This window comes from Podarcis filfolensis (genome assembly GCF_964270895.1).
Source record: "Podarcis filfolensis genome assembly, chromosome: 12".
Taxonomy (NCBI): Eukaryota; Metazoa; Chordata; class Lepidosauria; order Squamata; family Lacertidae; genus Podarcis; species Podarcis filfolensis.
Window position 1 is genome coordinate 40,264,684 of NC_139614.1, and position 24,545 is coordinate 40,289,228.

Sequence of the window (24,545 nt, forward strand, 5' to 3'; positions counted from 1 at the left end):
CTCAAGACTGACAGCACTACTTCCTACTTCCATCCATGGCCTTCTGTGATGCCTTAGTTCTTTCCTGAGTACCTGTGCTCTGGCTGGTTAAACTTTTAGATAACCCTCACCAAGATCCAGAGAGGCTTAGGAAAACCCTGTTGAAATTGCATAGAGCAGTTGCTTTTGTGTCTGATGTCACCTTCAGTGTTACCCAGTTTGCCACTCTTTCAATGGCTGTGGTGGGTGGTAAGCACATAGACATCTGTGGCTCTGACACTGGGGCAGTGACAGGGTCTGTTTGGTCATTGCTGCATATGTGGGTACAATGCCTTTCGTCAAGAAGGCATTGAAGAAGATCTGTAAACCAGTCTAGCCACCATGAAATAGCAGGACAGATCGCCCATATTCCCCTTCTCAGCCTTTCCAACCCTTTTGAGTAGGCCAGCCCTTCAGGAAGGACCACAACTTCAACATTTTCCAGCACTCCTTGACCCAATCATTCTTTCAGAGGCTAAGTCAGCTGCCTCTTCCTCTTTAGTTCAGGCGGCACGCCACCAACAACATAAAGAGGAGCATCAATGCTCTGAAAGACCACATGCTCATAGTCAACAAAGAAAAAACCCAGCTTGTAGCTTCTCAGGGCTTGCAGCACTTGGGCACAATGCTTTGTCTCCTACTCCTCTTTATGTTGCTTGACCTGTCTTGAATCAATCCATGGTCTCATCATGAAATGAATTGAGGCTGAGGAGCACTAAGCCATGTCTACTTCCTTCAACCCTGGAGTGCATGGAACAATGAGATGGCCTGTCATCCTGGATAAATGTTCTTCAGGTAAGGACCAGTGTTCTTTACCTCCCAAGAAAAAATATGTCTGAGCATCTAATCTCAGAATAGCAGCAAAAGATAAACTCCACACAGGGAGACCACAGATGACAGAGTACAGTGCACAGGGTGATCTCTTTCTGGCTTCATGTTAGGAACACTTAGAGCTCAAAGGAGGAACTTAGAGTTGAGAAACAGAAAAAATGGGATTTTACACAGCAAACGAACTGTTTGCCATGTCTTAAGATCTGCAGTGACAGATAACATTATATATTTTAAATGGCATCAGTAAGTTTGTGGGTGACTGAAAACTGAGTTTTTGTGCAATATAAAACATTTCCCCAAAAGGTGATTCAAAATATTTTTGCTTGCAGGAAAGGGATTAAATGAATTGTATGGGCTAACTGAAAAGAAGCAACTGTTACTAGAGAAGTTGGCATCTACTAAGAAAGAACTACAAGAAGCTCAGGAACTTGCAGCTACTCAACCAGGGAGTGTTAGTGGTATGTATACTGTGATTTCTCTTGCTTCAACTACAAATATATGTTCACTGAATTGAGGTACTTACCTGCCAAGCAGTTTCACAAAGGCCAGAAGATATGCCTCCAGAATGGGCATTGAGCACTCTCTAGTAACAGAATTGCTCTACAACAGTCTGTAGGCAGCCAGCAAGACCAGGGGGTGGATTGGGTCTGAAAGCATCACTTTCCTACCTTTGAAATCCTCATTACAGTTGAGTACCAAATAGTCTTTTTTGCTAAAGGGGGTATATTCATGTAATAATAATAAAAGAAATGAATGTGGCCTATTTGTTTCGTATGTTACTCATAAAGAAACAAATTTGTCATATCACTTGCCGTATAATCATTTTTTGGCCATTCACTCCCCATTTGGAACTAATAGTTTCCCTCTTCTAGCCATAACTGGTTAGATGGATGTTGGTAGGGATATAAATACAATAAAATGAATGAATAAATAATCACATTGACTCTGCCACTATACCCAGTCAGCATCACCATTCCAATCCAATCCTGCCTTGCTGGCTGCCACTGATTCACATAGTTCCAGAAAGCTGAGGAAAGGGCATTGAGCACCAGCAGCCCTAGCCTACTAGTCCTAGTGGTGGCACTAGAATAATGCAGTGTGCATTTTTAGCAGGCGAAACCATAAGTACAGCTGCTTCTCAGACTGAGGAGGTTGGTGTTGCCAGTCTTTGCATCATCATACTCAATTTTGGCAGAACACATTTTACAAGGGGACTTTGGGTGGACCAAGGTCATAAGAGGGGTTTGGGGAGGGAATCACACATTTAAGCCTAGGAAGCTGTGCGCAATATTCCCAAGGAGCTATTTGCTTACCCCATTCTCAGTTGCAAAAACAGCCATTAGTCTCTAGCAACATTTGTCATTTGTACTGCAATTGTATTGCAATTTCTGATAGATATGTCAGCAAAGTTCAATTCTGAGCTACAAAGACAGCCACAGCACTTTCCCAGAAAGGATCATGGGAGCTTTTAAACTCTCATTGTTTCTGACTGGTAGGGATTAACTCAGTTAATCCTGAGGCAATGGGTGTGTGCACAGGGGCCAAACTTGAGTTTTTTATATCTCAGTTTGGAGCCCACAAGACTGCCACAAGTTAAAACTCTGAGTTGGAAAAGTATGGGAGCTTAGTAGAATTCATGTGAGCATTCTCAACAACATCCTTAGTACACAAAGTCCAAATCAGGCTGAATGTCTTTGGTTGGCTCCAAAGTATTCAGGTGCAGAGCATGCACCCGCCCATGCCAAAAAATGCCCTCATTGATGAAATATTCCTCCTAACTTGACCATGTATGAATGTGGTAACTGATGGGAGGAGGGGGCATTTCATTCAGCTCAGTGAAGTGGCACAAGAAACACCTGATAAATGCTAAGTATTCATATTAAATATATTCTTTCCATATATATTAATATTTTTGTTATGAATTAGCCTGAATTTTTTTTGTAGAGCATAAGCTGCAGGAGTTAGCTGAGCAAAAAGGACGTCTGACAGCAGATCTTGAGGCAACTTTGGATGGTATACAAAATGTATATCGTCGTGCTTCAGAAAGAACTGTGTTTGTACGACCTACTGGTAAGTAGAGAATAAGTACTCTTAAAAAGGGGTGGGGAGACATTCAGTTTGCTTCACATTTTAATGCAAACCTACCTAATTTGCACTTCCTGAAACAATAGGTGAAATGTGGCTATCCTTCAAAATATGTCCTGTTTTGATTTTTCCTATGCAGTTCTCCAGTCAAATAATGTTCACAAAAATGTGTATAATAAGGAGAGTGTGAACAAAATTCATATATTAGAGAAGATGACATTAAAAATGCAATATTAAGAAAAATGCTTGCAGAAATGTGCATGTTAGGGGAAATTCATACCAAAATGTTTGTATTAGAAGTTAGCACTAAAGTGCTGAAGAATTTTCATGAAGTCTTAAAATAAAATACACATACAGATGTAGTAATGTGTGGAATATGGGTGTAGCCAAGGGGGGCAGGGAGGGAAACAGCCCCTCTAAATCAATAAAAATACATAGTGAATCGAGGTTCTGCCTCCCCCCAACAAAAGACCTGCCCCCTCCAAATTGTGGCTATGCCCGTGGTGCAGAACTCAATTTAAGACTGGGAAAATGATTGAAACTGAAATTACCACACCAGGATATCACTATGAAGGTTGATCTGAAGCTGCATCTCCTTTGTTTCTTCTTGTTACTGCTTTTGGTTCTCTTATAGGGCCCGCTGTCGTAGCATAAGACAAAGTTTGAAATTTTAAAAGACAGTTTGAAGCTGTGCCTCCTTTCCCCCTCACTGTAAATTGGCTCCATAGGGTTAACTGAGGAAGGGAAAGTTCTGAGAAACTATGGCCAGTTGAGATATCTTCTTTGCATCTCAGGCGCTGCAAAGAATGCAAGTCTCTCTGATGACAGCAACATGGAGGGCCAGTCTATTGAGAAACTTGAGGCACTTATTAATTTTAGTAGGTATCTTTGTTGGATTTTTAGTATGGGTAGCTTGAGGTAAGTGAAGCTCATGGCAGCAGTATGCCCTGTGCTATGCTTCTAGGGCACTGCCGCTCAAATTTTACCCTGAGATAGTTCACCTGAAAAATCATTTACTTGGACACACTTTCTGCGGCTTCCATCAACAGATACATTGCAAAAAGGAGGGTCACTATATTTATTGCCCCCAATAACTGACAATCAATGTGAGATTATTTATGCATAGCATTTTCATTTTATATACAGTGGTACCTCGGGTTACATACACTTCAGGTTACATACGCTTCAGGTTACAGACTCCACTAACCCAGAAATATTAAGAACTTTGCTTCAGGATGAGAACAGAAATTGCGCAGTGGCGGCACAGTGGCAGCAGGAGGCCCCATTAGCTAAAGTGGTGCTTCAGGTTAAGAACAGTTTCAGGTTAAGAACAGACCTCCAGAACAATTTAAGTTCTTAACCCGAGGTACCACTGTATTTAAAACTTACTTTAAGACACTTTTTCTGTCTTAATCAAAACATTTATTTAGAGAGGACCTTCATAGAATCATATAGTAGGGACCCCAAGGGTAATCTAGTCCAACCCCCTGCAATGCAGATGGTCATCCAACCTATTCTTAAAAATCTCCAATGAATGAGAGTCCATCACCCTTCAAGGAAGTCTGTTCTACTGTCAAATAGTTCTTACCATCAGAAAGTTCTTCCTGATGTTTAGTTGGAATCTCCATTCATGTAACTTGAAGCCATTTTTTTGGGCCCTCTGGAGCAGATTAAAACATTCTTGCTCCATCGTCCATGTGACAGCCCTTTGGATATTTGAAGATGGCTATCAATATCTCCTTTCAGCCTCAGCTTCTCCTGTCTCCAAATAGCTTGAGGGGCCCCAGATTTTCACACTTCAGTGTACATTATCACAACGGATCTCTTGGATTGTCAGGGAATTTCCCTCTTTAAGCTACATTGCAACATTCCCTAAAGCACCCATTTGACATCTTTTTAAGCTTTGCTTTAGCAAAAGAAGATATATTAATGAGTCAATTAAAAAAAAAATCATTCTACATGATGTTGAGAACAAGGATGACTTTTGACATTATTTTTCAAGAATTGATTGAAGCACATTTTTTTTCCAGAAAGAAAAGTATATGAACTATCAGAGAAGAAACAAGAGTTATTGGAAAAGTTGGAATCTAATCGGAAGCAGCTAGAAGCAGCTCAGGCTCTTGCCATTGCTCAACCTGGCAGTATCAGTGGTATGTATGATCTGGCTTCCATGTTGTCAGCTTACAGTCTGAAACACCTCTACTTGGAATTAGGATCCTTCTGTTTCAGTTTAACTTTTGGGCACTGCCCAATGACCTTTGCATAGCTATAGACAGTGCTTTTTTTGAGGTGGTACCTGCCGGTATGCTGTACCACCACAGCTTTTTCCCCAGCCACCATCTTGCCGCTACTGCTTGCTCACCTGCTCATTTCCTCCCCTCCCCCCCATCTTTGCCACTTCCTCCACTGCCATTGCTACTTCCTCCACTGCCACCACCACTTCCTGTGACTCCAGAGGTGCTTGGGCGCGACCCTTACGATTGCCAAAACACCTTCCAGGAAGGTGCCTGATGATTGTAGAAAGGTCATGCCACCCTTTTGCAATCGTCAGGCACCTTCCTAGAAGGCACTTTGGCAATTGTAAAGGTTGTGGCAAATTGCCTCTGGGAAGTTGTGCCTTTAGCTGCAGGAAGTGACATTAGAAGCAGCAAAGGAAGGAGTGAACAAGCGGGTGGGTGGGCAGTTGAGGTGCGACCTATTTTCTTGAAAAAAACCACTAGCTATAGAATATTATTTTTGTATTTTCATAAGTACAAACTAATTGACTTGTGTGGGAGATGTTTTCCTCCATTTTTTAAAAAATGTATTTTTATTAAAGATTTTCTTGATTTACAAAAGTATGTGCAATGTCTTTCTCGTATTCCCCCCCCCATGTAACATTTTTACAAATCAGTTTCATTTGTTGAGACATTAGGAAGAAAAGGGGGAAAGAGGTGGGGGGGGGGAAGATGGGTGGGGGTGGGGTCTGGTGACGATGTTTCTATTTTACTTAATATATGTAGGGTTTAGTGTCAGCGTTGCTTGTGCTGTTTTCCTCCATTTTAACAGCAATTTCAATGGAAATGGTTTCCCCACCCCACCCCATCCCACTGCCCATCAGCTGATGAGTGATGGGAGCACATGGTTTCTTTAAAATAAGTGACTAATTTAAGCACACATAAAAAGACCACATATAATATGTGTAGTACTCCCTCAACTGATGCTTTGAGCACATAACAGGAATTATTTTTAAAAGCTTGATGTTATTTTAAATAATGCAATTATTTAACAGTGTATTAATACTTTGTTACAAACTGATGTAACATATCTTTGTAGATCATAAGCTGCAAGAGCTAATTGAACAAAGAAGATGCTTAGCTGCAGAACTAGAGTCAACTGTGCATGAGATGCAAAAAGCACAGGATAGTGTCTCAGAAGGATTTGTATTTACTGCTGGTAAGTTTAAAATGAAATTACCTTAAGTTGTACAAAAACACATAATGTGCATATTACGAACCTTATTATCACTTTCATTACTGAGACCATCAAAAAGAGATTATATGTTTTATCATTCTTAGATGTAGTTCCAGTTGAGAACTATGGAGGTCATAGGAGGGGATCAGGAATGCTAAGAAATCCAAGCTTAATCCATCAGTTTATACTATAATTTAATGTGCAACAATAGTGGATTTTAAGTGTTGTTAGCTGGCTTGAGAGGTATTGTTGCTGGACAAAACTCAACAAATAAATGTGAGAGAACAAAATGTGTGGCAGAGGTGTCTTAGCACGGTGGGTCAATACTTTGCGAACTTCATCTGAATACCAGTGCTGGTGAGAGAGAGATGGTGGGAAGGTTGATGCAGTGCAAGTGCAGTATCAGAGGCAATTTGCTGCTTCTACTTGCAGTCCTGGCATAGGGAAGCCAGGCAAACAGCACAGCCCCACTCTGCCACTCTGCCACACTGACTGCTACTACCTAGCAGTACCAACTCTTCTTTGGGGCTGAAAAGGAAGAAAAATGATAATTAGACTGACCCTCCAGCCCTGATGATCAGTGCAAGGTGATTTATAGTGTCCAACAACTGGGAGGACAGGGAATTAGCACATTTTTTGCTGTGGTAATTTAGAGCAGTGACAGGGAACATGAGGCAAATGTTGTGTGACTACAATTTGCATCATCCTGGCCATAAGTAATGCCACATTGATGTTACTTTGCCACATTCCCAAAGGGTTTCATATGGCTCTTTTGCCCTTTTATAAGATCTGCAATGACAGATAAAGAGTTTGCAATTTCTGTAAAATAATTCCATTTTAAAAATAACCTTATTTTATGTGAGCAATTCTGAGATTAGAATTTGTTTTGAAAACATTCATTCATTCATTCACAGAAAGGGAATTATATGAGCTGTCTGCAAAGAAGCAAGAGTTACAGCAAAAGTTGGAATCCAATCAGAAGGAGCTACTAGAAGCTCAGGCTCTTGCAGTTGCCGAGCCAGGCAGTATCAGTGGTATGTACGATGTGATTTCTCATGCTGTTATGTATAGCCTTAACTGTTTCTTGTTGTTTAGTCGTTTAGTCATGTCCGACTCTTCGTGACCCCATGGACCAGAGCACGCCAGGCACTCCTGTCTTCCACTGCCCCCCACAGTTTGGTCAAACTCATGTTGACAGCTTTGAGAGCACTGTCCAACCATCTCGTCCTCTGTCGTCCCCTTCTCCTTGTGCCCTCAGTTTTCCCAACATCAGTGTCTTTTCCAGGGAGTCTTCTCTTCTCATGAGGTGGCCAAAGTATTGGAGCCTCAGCTTCATGATCTGTCCTTCCAGTGAGCACTCAGGGCTGATTTCCTTAAGAATGGATAGGTTTGATCTTCTTGCAGTCCACGGGACTCCAGCACCACAATTCAAAAGCATCAATTATTCAGTGATCAGCCTTCTTTATGGTCCAGCTCTCACTTCCATACATCAGTACTGGGAAAACCAAAGCTTTAACTATACAGACCTTTGTCGGCAAGGTGATGTCTGTTTTTTAAGATGCTTTCTAGGTTTGTCATTGCTTTTCTCCCAAGAAGCAGGTGTCTTTTAATTCCGTGACTGCTGTTGCCATCTGCAGTGATCATGGAACCCAAGAAATAAAATCTCTCACTGCCTCCATTTCTTCCCCTTCTATTTGCCAGGAGGTGATGGGACCAGTGGCCATGATCTTAGGTTTTTTGATGTTGAGCTTCAGACCATATTTTGCACTCTCCTCTTTCACCCTTATTAAAAGGTTCTTTAATTCCTCCTGACTTTCTGCCATCAAGGTTGTGTCATCTGCATACCTGAGGTAGTTGATATTTCTTCTGGCAATCTTAATTCCAGCTTGGGATTCATCTAGTCCAGCCTTTCAAATGATGAATTCTGCATATAAGTTAAATAATCAGGGAGACAATATATAGCTTTGTCATACTCTTTTCCCAATTTTGAACCAATCAGTTATTCCATATCCAGTTCTAACTGTAGCTTCTTGTCCCACATAGAGATTTCTCAAGAGACAGATGAGGTGATCAGGCACTCCCATTTCTTTAAGAACTTACCATAATTTGCTGTGGTCGACACAGTCAAATGCTTTTGCATAGTCAGTGAAGCAGAAGTAGATGTTTTTCTGGATTTCTCTAGCTTTCTTCATAATCCAGTGCATGTTTGCAATTTGGTCTCTCTTAGTAGAATATAATTCATCCAATGGATAATTAGGAAAATGGACTTCATGCGGAAAGTTACTTACTGTTTTTGGTCAATTTCTCCCCCTGTAGAGTTTATATTCTGAAGCTAGTGTACAATGGAAACATGAAAAAGTATCAGGGTAGGGAGAAATAGGTTCTAAATGGCGGAAACATCATTTAAAATGCTGTCCAGTATCACTGTCTGGAATCAAAATCCCCTCAATAAATTTCCTGAGGAAGTAACACATTTGTAACTCAAGGTAAAAATACTGTTTATGGCATGCACCACCACGAAAGCTGCCTTGGAAGGTTGGGGCAGACCCCAGTACAGATTTAAGGTGATTGTCTGGGGGAAGTCCAAGTCCTTGCACAAATGGGACATCATTGAATATAAAACCAAAGCATTTAAGCATGCATATATACTTGGCATGAAAGACCTTCTGTCTGAATAAAGTTGATAGTCCTTGCCAGGAGCCTTTGCATAGAACAGGAGTGGGAAAACTCTGGCCTGGGGGTCAGTTGTGCTCCTCCAGGCCTCACTGGCTCTTGGGAATCTCCCTGGGCAACAGCTATTATCAGTCCTTTGCGGCTTCCTTGAGGGTTTTGCCTGATTGGAATTTGTCCTTGAACTCTCTGGTAATGCTTCCTGCTTGTCTAGTTGGAGGATAGGGTCAATGTGTGTTAGTAGAAATTAGCCTTCTGTGTTCATATTTGTTGTTCCATCCACTTTTGCCACTGGGCCTGTCCACCAACAGCCTGTGGCTTCTGGAAGGTTGACCAGAAAGGAATCCAGTTCTCTGTCTGGAAAAGCTTTGTTCCCCTTCCTACTGTAGAGGATTGTTCCTTCAGTGGTATAATATGTTGTCATGTTAATAAGGGTCTTAAAAACAAAACAAAAAACAAAGATACTCTATCATTAATCAGCCTGAAAGTCAGGGTGTGTAGGAAGTACAGGTAGCTACTATTATCCGTGCACACACAGTACACATTTAAAGTTTCTAGGTAATAATGGAAATTGCATTATTGTATGTAGCACAGTTATTTCAGCATACATTCATTTTTTTATTTACTGGTGTAAAATTGTTTTGCAGAGACTAAACTACAGGAGCTAGCTAAGCAAAATGAACTCTTTACTAAAGAACTAGAGGAAACAGTAAATGATATGGCAAAAGTAAAGCATCATGTTTCAGAAAGAGCAACTCTAGCTGGAAAATCTCCTGGTGAGTAGGGACTGGGGGCCAAAGCAGATGCTTCCAAGAAAAGTGGCATTCAACTAGGTTTTCCCCCCTTACTTGCAATCGGGGGTGGAGATGACAGCGGTTCTTATTGGGAAGGCCTCCTCAGGTATATGAGGAGAGAAGAGATGTCTCTTCCCTCTCCTGCTTGCTTGGGACAACCCCTTTTTCCAGAGCCAACCCACCCATGAGACAGACTAAACAACTGCCTTGGGTAGGTGGTAGAACCCCACTGATAGAGTGCCTGAGTAGGTGCTTCCTCTGCTGCTGCTGCTGCTGCTGCTGTTAGTGCTACCAGAGAAGTGAGGAGCTTCAGCTTCAGCAGATGGTTCTGTCAAGCTCTCATGAGCTCTTTTGACAGTATATATAAAAATAGAACTAATAAATATGAAAGAAAAAGGGTGTGCAGAAAAGTTTTAGCATGGTGGATCAGTACTTTCTAAACTGAATCATAATGAGAGGGCTCACCTAGAAACAGTAGCAGTCAGCAGTGCAAAAGTGCTCTACTTACCAGGCTTCCTAATGCCAGTGCTGGTGAGAAGGTTGGTGTGGTCCAAGTGCAGCAGCAGGATCAATCTGCTGCTTCTGCTGGTGCAGCCACACTGACCTCTCCACTCCCCCATGCCTCTCCATAATCAGCAGCCATTTGGGCATTGGGGAGCCAGGTAAAAGCAGCATAGTCCCATCCTGTCCACTGATAACTACTGCCTAGCTGTGCCATCTCTTCTTTTGGCTTGAACTCTTGTACTGATGTACAAGAGAATTTATACATAGCCTCTTGTTTTCAACAACTGGGAGGACAGGGAATTGGCACATTTTTTACTGTTGTAATTTAGAGCACTGATGGGGAACTTGTAGCCCTCGATATGTTTGACTACAATTTCCATCATCCTGGCCATAGGTAATGCTGGCTTGGGGTTAATGAGAATTGTGGCTCCAGACAACTGGAAGGTACCATTTTGGGCAAGGCTAACCTAAATCATACTTGATCTGTGTGATACTGTCAGGGACTTATGCCATATTAAGGTTACTTTGCCACAAGGGTTTCATTATGCTCCTTTGCCTTTTTATAAGATCTGCAATGACAGATAAAGAGTTTGTTATTTCTGTGAAATAATTCCATTTTTAAGTCCTTTTATTTTACGTGAGCAATTATGAGTTTAGAAATTATTCTTCAAATATATGTATAATATTTCTGCAGAAAGGGAATTATATGAGCTGTCTGCAAAGAAGCAAGAGTTACAGCAAAAGTTGGAATCCAACCAGAAGGAGCTACTAGAAGCTCAGGCTCTTGCAATTGCTGAGCCAGGCAGTATCAGTGGTATGTATGATGTGATTTCTCATGCTGTTATCTATAGCATGACTTGAATTTGTCCTTGAGCTCTCTGATAATGCTTCTTGCTTGCCTAGTTAGAGGAGTTTGTTTGTGTGTGTGTGTAGAAACTAGTCTGGCCTACTATGTTCTTATTTGTTGTTCTGCCCACTTTTGCCACTGGGCCCATCCACCAATGACCTGTGGTCTCTGGAAGGTTGACCAGAAAGGAATGCAGCTCTCAGTCTGAAAAAAATTCCACACACCCCCTCCAACTTCCCACTGCAGAGGATTGTTCCTTCAATGGTATAATATATTATGTTGTGTTAGTAAGGGCCTTTTAAAAAACAAAAACAAAAACATTATAGTTAAAAGAAAATTTACTCAGCCTGAAAGTCAGGGTTTGTAGGAAGTAAAGTGCAACTAGTAATATAAATGCATATACAGTACACATTTAAAGTTTCCAGGTAATAAAGGAATTTGCACTAATGCGTGTAGCAAGTTATTTCAGCCTATATTTTGTTATCTCCTGGTGTGAAATTATTTTGCAGAGACTAAACTACAGGAGCTAGCTGAGCAAAAAGAACTCTTGTCTAAAGAACTAGAGGAAACAGTACGTGATATAGAAGAAGCAAAGGATCGTGTTTCAGAAAGAGCTCTAGCTGGAAAACCTCCTGGTGAGTGGAAATGGAGGGCCAAAGCAGAAACTTGACTTGCTAGAAATGTAGCATGCAACTAGTTATTTTCTTACAGTTGGGGAGACAGCAGTTTGTATTGGACATGCAGTATAGTTTGTGAGGAGGGAAGATAAGTTCCCTTTCTGGCTTGTTTGGGATAACCCCGCTATCCCTTGCAGCTAGAAGTCTTAGGGGGAAACCCCCATTTGCATCTATGGAAACTTTCTCCCTGAGGCTTTGGCCATGTGTTGGGGTGGGGCTGGAGAGGATTCATTCTGATCTTACTGCATATGTAGCAAACATCTAGGATTGCTGTTAATTATATTGATTTTTTGTTAAGGCATTTGTGCTATTTTATCCAACCCCTTCGGGTTTTATCAAACCTGATAAGAATCACAGACTCACAGAATTGTAAAGTTGCAAGGAACTATGTGTATTATCTAATCCAAACCCCTGCAATGCAAAAATATTTTGCCCAACATGGGGCTCAAACCCACATCCCTGAGATTAAGGGTATTATTTGTTTTCAAGAGATGATTCCAAGCCATTTCTTTCTGTAGATATGGAATTGCAACAACTATTGATGAAGAAGGAAGGGTTAAAGGAAAAGTTGGAATTGAACCAGAAAGAGTTGGAAGAAGCCCAAGCCCTTGCAGCTGCTGAACCAGGCAGTATCAGTGGTAGGTTTGCTATGATTCTTCATTTTGCCAACTAAAGTTTTGACATTAAGCTAAACTGAAAACCTTATGTTCAACGCTAAGCATCCATTGAATGGCTGTAGATTATTTTTGCATTAAGACCTGCACAGGTTTAAGATGCTGCACGGTTTGAAAAAAGGACCAATGCTTTTTTTTATGTAAGTGCGCTACAGCTGAAAAGAACTTGAACCATGTGAAAAACCTTATGAGCCATATCTGTGCTTAGAATAGTGATGCCAGAGTTCAGTTTTCCACCAAGGCTGGTGCTGTTTTTATGTTTTATTTTATGTTTTATTTTATTTATTACATTTCTATACTACCCTTCATCCGAGGATCACAGGGTTGTTTACAGTATAAAAACACAAAAATACCTAACATTGGTGGCATCTGTCTCTCTCAGGAGACATTGGAGTGTGCCTCCAGGGATGAAGTCAAACCACTGCATTAGCAGCACCAAAGTGTCCTTTCCAGTGCTCAAGCCTGGGCAGTGTGTATGGAAATCCTGGACTGCCAAGATGACAAGACCCACCTCTTGGCCTCACTGTGGTCCAATGGAAAGCAGAGCAATATGTTTGGCACCAACTTGGCTGCATTAGTTTCTGGGAGGAAGCATACAAGATGCCATCCAACCATCTTAGGGACTCCACTCTGGATTTGTGTAGGGTTTATTCCGTAGCCTTTTCTTCTTCCAAAGATATCCCACAAGGCAGCTGAGATTTAGGATCAGAGATTTCCTTCTTGTAGATGGGGTACCTTCCCAGGTTCACAATCCCCACCTACTCCTCACTTCCCTCTACAGCACATGCATTCTGAACTGTTGGACCCACTATTGGTCTTGCCCGCTCAATCTGTCGGAGCCTGTCTTTGCATGCAGGGGAAGTCTCTAACACACTGAGCACTTCAGACCCATTGGCCACCCTCACCTGGTTTAACCAGCCAGTCAAATCCATTCACAGGGTATGGCCACTGTTACGTGTTGACAGATTGTAGAAGCCACAAGTGAGAAATGAATGCAGGGTTGGGGACCAAAGGCGGGCAAACTACCTCATAAGGAGAACTACCTCATAAGGAGAACAACGTCTCCACCACCAGAGGTGCTACCCCTTCTCTAACACTCCATACACCCCCACATTACATAATAACAAAGAAAAACAATAACCCCCTCCACAGTTTAAAAGGCTAGAGATAAACCATCTAGCCAAAGGCCTGGGAGAAGAGGAATGCTTTTGCCTGGCACATAAATATATTTAACTAAGGTGCCAGGCAAACCTCCCTGGGGAGAGCATTCCACAAGCAGGGAGCCACCACAGAAAAGGCCTGTTATCATGTAGCTGCCCTTCAGACGCCTAATGGAATAGGACAATGAAGAAGTGCCTCAGATGATTATTGCAGGGTCTGGGTCGGTTAACGAGTGGGTGGGGGGGACAGGTTGTTGAATACTGCAGTCCTGAGTCATTTATGTATTGATTTGTTAAATTTTGATGATGTTTTTAGCTTTGATGGTACAGACTGTCCTCTTGTTAGACAACTAACGAGTGAAATAAATATTTATACAGACTGCAGATTGTTTTATGGCCATGACCCCTAAACAGGCCTTTTCTGCAATTCTGCCTTTTATTTGGAACATCCTGTTCTTTGCTGTATGGTCAGCTTCATCTCTTACATGTTCTAGGCAATCTTCAAAACATTCTTTTTTGGACTTTTCTGGATCGTTAACACTAGACACTGTACCTTTTTTTTTTAATGCTGCTTTTATGGTTTAGGTTTTTATATTGCTATTCTATTGGATGTTTTATGTTTATGTTTTTATGTTGTTCACATTGCTTCATGATTACTTTTAATAATAAACAGTTAATAAATATTTTAAAATAAATAACAAATAAATACCCCCATTGGTAATGAAGATCATGAGACTGGGATCTTGCTCCACCCTGTGGCCAAATGTGGGAAAGATGAACTGAGGAAAGCAGACTGATGTCTCTCAGTGTTGTTTTGGGTGGCACTTACATCTACCCACAGGGTGTCTGAATTGAATGCACATTCTGTAGTTAAACCTCTTTGTGCATTTCATACAGAGAATAGTTTGAGGACAGATACATCTTTCATTCCAAAAGTAATGCCATGCTTTCATACACAAGAGGAGTTGATTTTGCTAACCCTTTGTCCTGTGCCATCAAATCAGTCAGAAAGAGCATGGCACACTGCCAGGCAGTAAAGGTATATAAAGGTAAAGGTACCCCTGACCATTAGGTCCAGTTGCGGAGGACTCTGGGGTTGCGTGGTCATCTCGCTCTATAGGCCGAGGGAGCTGGCGTTTCTCCGCAGACAGCGTCCGGGTCATGTGACCAGCATGACTAAACTACTTCTGGTGAACCAGAGCAGGGCACAGAAACCTGGTTGACCTTCCTGCCAGAGCGGTACCTATTTATCTACTTGCACTTGACGTGCTTTCGAACTGCTAAGTGGGCAGGAGCAGGGACCAAACAATGGGAGCTCACCCCGTCACGGGGATTCGAACTGCCGACCTTCCAATCAGCCAGCCCTAGGCTCTGTGGTTTAGACCACAGCACCACCCGCGTCCCACTGTAAAGGTATAGAGAGAGAACAAAATAAATTAAGGGAGATTGCCTTTTTGTATCCTTTCACAACTTTAGGGAGGAAGATGATAAATACAAGATTATCATGTTGGATTAGAGCACATACTATTAAGGTTTATAAGTACATTCCACCAGTGACAGTACATTCCACAAGGGTAGCAGCTACATCTGCAATATTTGCAATGAGTGCACCATTAGTTGAGGTATGGTAGGCAGCAACCTGGACATCTCCCAGCACATTTGTAAATCATTATAAATCATTATAAGTATGCTTCTGCAGAAGCTGCATTTAGAAGTAAAGTACTATGGCAAGTTCTTCTATCTTAAGCAGCCATTTAGATGGCCCACACTGGTTGTTGATAGTTATAGTACATCCCAGGCTAATGACCTTCATTACCAATGGGAGAAAGAATTATACTTAGCTTAAGGATATTTCTATCATTTTTACATTCATTTCAGTTGTTGTTGGTTTACATTTATTTACATTTGTTCAATGTAGTATTACATGTTTGTATTAGTGTTGAAGTAGAATGTTGTTGTTTTCTTTATATTCTGTGATGGACATATGAATGTAGGTCTTATTTGAGCTTGGTGAGGATGCAAACTAGTGCATTATTTGAGAGCCAACCTATTTCCCTAAGTTCATCTTTCCTGTCTTTGACCAGAAGGAGAAGCAAGATCCCAGCCTAAGATCCATTGCCCATTAGCAATGGAGAAATATCATTTATATAAATGGTTCTCAGTTAGCTAACTACTGTGGACTCCCCCTTTCCCCCCAAAAGTCAAGCCATGGACCCCCGACTTTTGAAAATTCTGATGTCCCTATGGTAGTTCTTGTTATGTTAAGGGTCTGTGGACCCCCTGGGTGGTTTAGGATCCATAGACCACCAATTGGGAACCATTGCTTTAGGTAATTACAATTCTTTGATTACTGAGATAATGTATATAAAGTAATTTGAACAACTAGCATTATAAATGCAAATTTTAATTTTTTAAATTTCCAGATAGTGTTAACATATCAATTGCATCGTTGTATTTTGAGAAGTTTTTTCAACATATATTATTACTTTATTATGAATTGGCCTGTAATTATTTTTTAGAACATAAACTGCAGCTGCTCACTGAGCAAAGAAAGCACTTGATTGCAGATCTAAGGGAAACTGTGCATGATGTTAAAAAAGCTGAACGTCGTGCTGCAGAAAGGACTCAGCAGGAACCACCTATTGGTAGGCAAATAATTGTTTTGTTGCAAGACAGTTGTGCCGCTGTCATCAATGGGAGATACAATGAGACATAAATTTAGCATCTTTCCACTGTTCCTGGAAGAATTTTTGTTAGCCACTTTGAAGCTTAAGGAGAGTTCGGGTGAGGAATACAAGAGAAGAAGAGTTTGGATTTGATATCCCGCTTTATCATTACCTGAAGGAGTCTCAAAGCGCCTAACATTCTCCTTTCCCTTCCTCCCCCACAACAAACACTCTGTGAGGTGAGTGGGGCTGAGAGACTTCAAAGAAGTGTGACTAGCCCAAGGTCACCCAGCAGCAGCATGTGGACGAGCGGAGACGCGAACTCGGTTCACCAGATTACGAGTCTACCGCTCTTAACCCCTACACCACACTGGCTCTCAAAGAGGATTTGTGCACAGCCTCCTCTTTCTTATTGAAAGAAATATGACAGATAAACAAACCATTAACTGCAGGGGGCAGAGGAGCACATTGTGCTCAACTTGGACTTTGGGGTCCATCTTTTCAGATATATGTCATAGATCATAGTGGATTCTCAGAAAGCTAAAACTTCTTACAGTTACTTTGCTATAGTCCCAGAACACAGGGAATATGAAGACATTATTTATAATTTTGCAATAAAAATATAATTTATGAATACTTTTTGCCTTTTAAACTGTTTTCAAAAAATGATTCCAAAAATGATTCCAAATTTCTCTTTGCAGAAATGGAATTGTACAGTTTATCAATTAAGAAGGAAATGTTGCAGGAAATGTTGGAAGCCAACCAGAAAGAGCTAGAAGAAGCCCAGGCTCTTGCAGCTGCTGAACCAGGCAGTGTCAGTGGTAGGTTTGCTATGATTTATCAAACTTGCAAGCAACCATTATACACTTTTAGATACTTAATGCTTCATTAATGTATATCAAAGTTTGGTCTGATATAGTGTGAAATTATTTTTAGAGCATAAACTACAGGAGCTTGCTGAGCAAAGAAAAAAACTGACTGCAGAACTAAAAGCAACAGTATACAATATTAAAAAAACACAACGCCGTGCTTCACAAAGAGCTGCACTTGAAGCACCTGCAGGTATGTATGGTATGAAAGATAAATAGTTTTTGAAATGCACCTGCTTCAGTGTTGCAAGCCCGATCGTCACTGTGCCTGTCAGAGAGAGGAGACACCTTTCCATCCTGCATGGATTGCACTACAGCAGAGAATTAAGAAATCATCAGTGAAATAGTTACAATCTAAAAAACAACTAAAAATTAAGCTAAACTTCACAATTATAGCAAAATACATATTATATGATTAACAAATCTATATGGCATTTATAATCTATAAAACAATGATAACATTATCAAAAGGGCAACTTAAAAAAATAAGCTAAGCACTGTTAAGTTCATACACACACTCCCTACGCCCCCATGACTCACATTCTTTCACTCTCTCCAGTTCATTAAAGTACACATAATTCCCATGGGTAAGCCAGTTCAATCTGATGCTGAACTGGGTAGTAGGCACTGGTGGAGATGGTAGGGCTCTCAGGCCTACTGCCAATGGTAAGGTAGATGTTGACTCCTAATAGCCGGACCAGGTGCTGTTTATGAGGAACTCTTCCACATCACTCTCAATATTTAGGAAGTCCATTCCCACTCAAAGTCTGAGGTGAGCCTTTCCCTCTGGAGCAATGAGTCATGGCTGCACTCAGTGTAGAGGCTGACCAGGAGGTCTAGCAGTGCTTCCATTCTCAGGCTGCTTTCACTGCACTGCAGCCTGTCCACCAACTGCTGCTTTAGCTTCTTTACTGACATGGTGGAGGAGAAGGCAGGCACATATGTGACTTACAATTTTATGCTGGATTTGAGGGGCTCCCTTGTGGGTGGGGTGAAGAGGATCAATAAATATTCATATGATGAAAAAGTTGATTTATCATTTTTATGAAATAAGGCAGCTTTTGAGAATCTTTCTTTATACAGTGGTGCCTCGGGTTACATCCACTTCAGGTTACAGACTCCGCTAACCCAGAAATATTACCTCAGGTTAAGAACTTTGCTTCAGGATGAGAACAGCAATCGTGCAGCGGTGGCGCAGCGGCAGCAGGAGGCCCCATTAGCGGAAGTGGTGCTTCAGGTTAAGAACAGTTTCAGGTTAAGAACAGACCTCCAGAATGAATTAAGTTCTTAACCCGAGGTACCACTGTATTACAAGCTTTTGTGACTAAATAAGGATGCTTGAATTTTTCCCCCAAAAGATAACTCAAAAACATTTCTGTTCACAGAAAGAGAATTATTTGAACTAGCTGTTAAGAAGCAGCTTTTACAGGCCAACTTGGAATCCAATTGGAAAGAGCTCCAGGAAGCTCAGGCTCTTGCAGTTGCTGAACCAGGCAGTATCAGCGGTACGTTTGCTGTGGTTTCTCATGTTATCAGCTACAGTTTTAAAATGTAAATTTAAAATGTGGATTTAAGGTATTTCTTACAGTTAAGATTATGTTCAATTTTAATGGGGCTTGGTGTGAGTGTAGAGGATTGTTTTTTCCTATAAGACTTGCATATTCTAATATGCTACACCATGTCAATAAGGGCCATTGCTTGTTTGTATACAAATGTATTGTGGTTCAAAATAAAAGTTTAATAATCATAAAAGCCAGGTTTTAGAAACCATATTCTTGTTAAGAATAATGATGTTACAATTCAGTCTCTCTGAAACAGTTTCTTCATATACATCTTAGCATGTAATATTGTTTAATATTGATGAGTCTTTGAAAGCTGCTCTTATTACTGAGATAAGGTGTATGACTTAATTTGAGTAGCTAGCACTATAAATGCAAATACTGATATTTAAGATTTCCAGTTAATACTGCATACCAATTGCATAGTAATATTTTGTGTAGTTTTTAAAGCATACGTTATTATTTGTAATGTGTTGTTCTTTAATTATTTTGTAGAACATAAACTACAGCAGCTCATTGAGCATAGAAGACACTTGACTGCAGATCTAAATGAAACTATACATGATATGCAAAATGCTGAACGACGTGTTTCAGAAGGGGCTCAGCTGAAACAAGTCCCTGGTAGTTAATGATTAATATTATATAGTTTATATCACCGTATTCATATTGCCTCAAGTGTTGCAAGACAGTTGCATCCCCTGTCACCAATGTACACATCAGAGGAAGAGGAGACATAAACCATGTATCCTCCCATTGTTCCTGATTCAGTTTTAAATCTTGTTAATAACTTTGCAGTTTGCAAATGGTATATAAACAATTATTAATGATTAGTTAATAAATTCACTAAAACAGAGGTGTGACAGAGGTGGTCTAAACCCTCAGGTCTGTTCAAATTTTATCTTCTGGCAGATAATTTACTAGGAAGTGCTCACTTTCTCCCCATGCTCCTTCATTTCAGTGATAAATATGTATGTGAAGTACACTATGTACATTAACCATCCTGATTCCATTCTGCTGCTGCTGTAACAAAACATTAACTTGAAAGAAAGAGGGTGGACTTTGTGCTCCCCTCAGACTTCCTAAGGAGCCCATCTTTTCACACTTCTCTCACAGATCATCATGGTGGATTCTCAGAGATTTAAAATCTCTTGAAGTTACTATGCTACATTCCCAAATCAATTTTGTTTAACTCCTTCACTTTGTCTTGCAATAGTCATTGACAAATGAAGAAGTCATTTGTAATTTTTAAAGAAAATTACCATTTATGAATACTTCTGCATGTTATCCAACCCTTTTGGATTTTATCAAACCTGATAAGGAATGATCACATTAAACTATTTTCAATAGATGATTGCAAACCATTTCTTTTTGCAGAGATTGAATTGTATGAACTGTCAGCAAAAAAGGAATTGTTGCAGGAAAAGTTGGAATCCAACCAGAAAGAGCTAGAAGCAGCCCAGGCTCTTGCAGCTGCTGAACCAGGCAGTGTTAATGGTAGGTTTTCTGTGATTTTTCATACTATGAATGGCTTGACTTATACCTCCTTCTTTATAAATTATTTTATTTATTAGATTTTAAAAATATATTATAAAAACATATAATTTTTAAAAAATTTTAAAATTAGAAGTGACACACTGTGTTTATGAATATGAAGTAATTCGATCATTCAACTAGCATATAAAATTAAATATTACTATTTAAAATTTGCTTGTAATGTTACATACTAATTGCACTGTTGTTGTTTTTAGTAATTTCAGAATATATTTAAATTGAGTATGAAATTATCTGAAATTATTTTTAGAGCATAAATTACAGGAGCTTGTTGAGCAAAGAAGAAATTTGACTGCGGACCTAAATGCAACAGTTTCAAGTATACAAAAAGCACAGCGTCGTACCTCTGAAGCACTTCGATTTGAACCACCTGTTGGTATGTATGGAATGAAATACATACAGTATTTGAAATGCACCTAGCATGCATATTGCTGCAGTATTGCAGGCCCAATCATGACTGCGTAACTTGAAGTAACACTGGTCACGGCTTTTTCCCAGCCAGAACTCATCGAAACTCAGTTCCAGCACCTCTCAGGTAGACACAGTTGCCATTATAAGAGGACAAGGGAGGTGTTCATGGTGAATTCCGGCACCACTTTTTCTAGAAAAATAGCACGAACTATTTTTCTATTTAACTAAACTTAATTTAACTTTAGTTAACTATTTAACTAAAGGAACAGTATTGCACTTTATAAAGAGCTCAATTTGAACAATTTGATGGTTTGAAGACAATAAAAGATGTATAGTTTTTGAAAAAACACCAAACATTTAATCAAGAGTGGGCAGCACAATGGCAGCTGCTGCAACACTGTATCAGGATAGGCAGGATGATAACCAGACTGTGGCTTTATGGACGCATTGGCAGAGCCAATCTGATGCTCCTACCAGAATATTCATGCAACTTCAACCTTACTATATCCTTGTCCTACCATCGCACTATCAGAGTAAACAGCAGTGACTACCTTACCACACCACTATACCACCCTGGGTACTCCTGTCCTGATGTATATTGACAAAAATACAACAACTAAAGCAAGTGAGTGATGTTCCTGAACAAATGTCCTGGACCTCTATGTCAGTTTATTTATGTACTACATTTCCCACAAATTGATTTTAAATACAGTAGTATTGTTGAATTGCCTAATAAACAATATAACTTTTTTTAAAAAAACCAACCATTATCATCCCCCCCCCTAATGTCAAATATAGTCCCTCTCCCCTCACAGTTCCTCTAGAAGCTGTTCCCCTATGAAGGCTCCTATGACTGGAGGGTGAGGTAGGTGGAAACAGTCTTATTCTGGTGGCAAAGTCTCCCTCCCTCCCTTCACTTTTCATTTTCATTTAGAAAATATTTGCTGCTTTCCCAATCACGCTTCTGCACTACCAAGATCTAAACCATAGTTTGGCTTTACAATTACGTGTGAATCTGGCCTTGGAGTTTGACTCCCCCAAATAAACCTTGAGCAGCAAACCATAAACAGTAAATCATGAGCAGTAAGCCAAGTACAAACCATGGTTACTGTTTATGGTTTGTCTAAAGTGAAACAAACTATGAGCCCAGGTTTGCACAGAACATTAAGCCAAACCATGGCTTAGCTCCTGGTAGTACAGCAGGAAGAGGACCAGGGGAGCACCAAAGTGGCTGCCATTTTCTGAATGTGCACCAGCATGCTTGCTTGTTCCTACTGAAGTGTAATTTGGCTTAGCATTACCAGTGAACAGATATGAGAGGATCAGAAATCACCTAGTACCATGGCTGGCAAGTTCTCTTGTGTGTTTTAGGAGTGAGGTGATGGTGGCATATGTAGGAATAACGAAGGATGATGGGAGGTTGGATGCAAGTGACCTGTGCAGGAGCAAGCTGAAAAGCAAGCCTCGCAGAGCCTCTTTTTATTAGCAGAAGTCAACAATTGGAAATAGTAGTGAAACCACTCTGAACATGACGTGTTTCCATCTAAGCACATTTCCAGCATTATCAAATACACGTGTTAGCAGGTGTTTCCCTAAAATGTTCCGCGATACTTGATTACATCTGCGTCCCTGGTCATGCTCCAGCCAAGCGTTATGTCTAGTAACCAAATATGTGAGAGGACAAATGGTCAGGGGAATAACCCTGTTTGCTAGCCAAGAGGCCACAAGTTCATGGAGAGTGGGCGTGAGGCTCCTTGGCACGCTGTGGCATGGCGGGTGCGAGGTGTGCCTCAGCACAGGTGGAGCCACACCTTCACAGGCATATTTGCAGATCTATGCCCTAGATTCTGGCGCATACGTCTGTCAATATAGTAGACATTTTCATAGGCTTAAGTTCACAAAAAGTTGCTTTGCTATATTTCACAATCATTTCCTTTAGCCTTTCCTCCTTAAAATGTCTAATCTGCAATTACAGATGGAAAGTTTTTTTTCATTTCTTTGAAATAGTTAAGTTTTTGAGTATATTTTTCTTGTGTGACTTTGTGACCAATAAGGACACTTGAAATTGTTTTTGAAGACATAACGCAAAAACATTTCTGTTCACAGAAAAAGAATTATTTGAATTAGCTGTTAAGAAGCAGCGTTTACAGGCCAACTTGGAATCCAATTTGAAAGAGCTACAGGAAGCTCAGACACTTGCAGCTACCGAACCAGGCAGTATCAGTGGTACGTTTGCTGTAATATTTCATGTTGTTAGATATACTTTTAAAACATATCTACTTTGGATTTCAGGTCATTTCAATACAATTGAGCTTAAATGCTAACATGGCTTATTCATACTGATGAGTCTTAGAAGGCTGCTGTTCTGATTACTGAGATAAGATGTATGATGGAATTTGAGCAACTAGCATTATAAATATTTATTTTTAAAATACCCAGTTAATGCTACATACGTGTTGCATAATAATATTTTGTGTAGTTTTTTCAGCATACATTAATTATTATTTTGTAGAACATAAACTACAGCAGCTCACTGAGGAAAGAAGACTCATGACTCAAGATCTAAAGGAAACTATGAACAATATGCGAAATGCTGAACGCCGTGCTTCAGAAAGGGCTCTGATTGAAACACCCACTGGTAGGTAGATAATAATGAATGATGTATAATACTATGGTATTCATAGTATTACTTCAGTGTTTCAAGACCCCTGTTATCAATGTGAAGAGCAGGAGTAGAAATTAATCAAGTGAGTCCCTTTTCATTGTTCTTGGATAAGTTTTAGGTCTGTGAGCACTTAAAAAGGGAAGCTGTGATTACTAAGATCCAGCATGGGGTTCTCAAAAACAAGTTGTGCCAGATTAATCTCACTTATTCTTTTCCTTAGTTACAAGCTTGATAGATCAGAGGACTACTATGGACGTAGTGTATCTTTATTTCAGTAAGGCTTTTGATGAAGTCCCCCCAGATATTTGTGCAGAGAAGCTGGCAAAATGTGGACTGGTCAAGATAACAGTTAGGTGGATTTGTAGCTGGTTGACTGACTGAACTTAAAGAGTACTCACTAACAATTCCTCATCAGCCTGGAAAAAAGTGACAAGTGGGGTACTGCAGGGTCCTATCCTGGGACTGTTGTTGTTCAACATCTTTATAAATGACTTGGACGAAGGAATTGAGGGGATGCTAATCAAATTTGCAGATGAAACCAAACTGAGAGGACTAGCTAATGCCACAGAAGACAGAATGGGGTTCAAAATGACCTTAACAGATTGGAGAACTGGGTCAAAACTAACTAACAATAGGGACAAATGTAACATTCTGCACAGGCAGGAATAACCAGCTGCACCAATATAAGATGGGGGATACCTGGCTTGTCAGTAGTACATGTGAAAAGGATCTAGGGCTCTTAGTAAACCCCAAGGGTAACATGAGTCAAAAGTGTGATGCAGCAGCAAGAAAACCTAATGCTATTCTAGGCTCCATCAACAGAGGTATAGTGTTCCAATCAAGGGAAGTAATAGTCCCGCTCTATTCTGCCTTAGTCAGATCACACCTGAAGTTCTCTGTCCAGTTCTGGGCACCACAATTTAAGAAGGATCTTGACAAGCTGGAACTCGTACAGAGAAGGATGACCAAGATGCTGAATGGTCTGTTAACCAAGCCTTATGAAGAATGGTTGAAGGAATTGCATATGTTTGGCCTGGTAAAGATGAGACTGAGAGAAGATATGATAGCCATCTTCAAATATCTAAATGGCTGTCACATGGAAGATGGAGCT

At 40.4% G+C, this 24,545-nt stretch overlaps 1 protein-coding gene across 8 annotated transcripts in view; it reads left to right on the forward strand.

Annotated features, from left to right (window-relative positions):
* Window positions 1–24,545, forward strand: part of CCDC7 (coiled-coil domain containing 7) — a 130,612-nt gene that overhangs the window by 63,472 nt on the left and 42,595 nt on the right. For 4 of the 8 annotated variants that reach the window (XM_083579043.1, XM_083579038.1, XM_083579039.1 and 1 more), the window contains exons 33-50: window positions 1,179–1,307; window positions 2,794–2,919; window positions 4,965–5,084; window positions 6,250–6,369; window positions 7,302–7,421; window positions 9,705–9,833; window positions 11,050–11,169; window positions 11,712–11,837; window positions 12,398–12,517; window positions 16,233–16,358; window positions 17,081–17,200; window positions 17,316–17,441; window positions 18,634–18,753; window positions 19,303–19,428; window positions 20,182–20,301; window positions 20,609–20,734; window positions 22,876–22,995; window positions 23,282–23,407. In XM_083579043.1, coding sequence (XP_083435169.1) covers window positions 1,179–1,307; window positions 2,794–2,919; window positions 4,965–5,084; window positions 6,250–6,369; window positions 7,302–7,421; window positions 9,705–9,833; window positions 11,050–11,169; window positions 11,712–11,837; window positions 12,398–12,517; window positions 16,233–16,358; window positions 17,081–17,200; window positions 17,316–17,441; window positions 18,634–18,753; window positions 19,303–19,428; window positions 20,182–20,301; window positions 20,609–20,734; window positions 22,876–22,995; window positions 23,282–23,407 — 2,220 coding nt within the window. The remainder of the gene's footprint in view (window positions 1–1,178; window positions 1,308–2,793; window positions 2,920–4,964; window positions 5,085–6,249; window positions 6,370–7,301; window positions 7,422–9,704; window positions 9,834–11,049; window positions 11,170–11,711; window positions 11,838–12,397; window positions 12,518–16,232; window positions 16,359–17,080; window positions 17,201–17,315; window positions 17,442–18,633; window positions 18,754–19,302; window positions 19,429–20,181; window positions 20,302–20,608; window positions 20,735–22,875; window positions 22,996–23,281; window positions 23,408–24,545) is intronic. The other 4 variants (XM_083579041.1, XM_083579042.1, XM_083579044.1 and 1 more) reach the window with 4 other exon arrangements.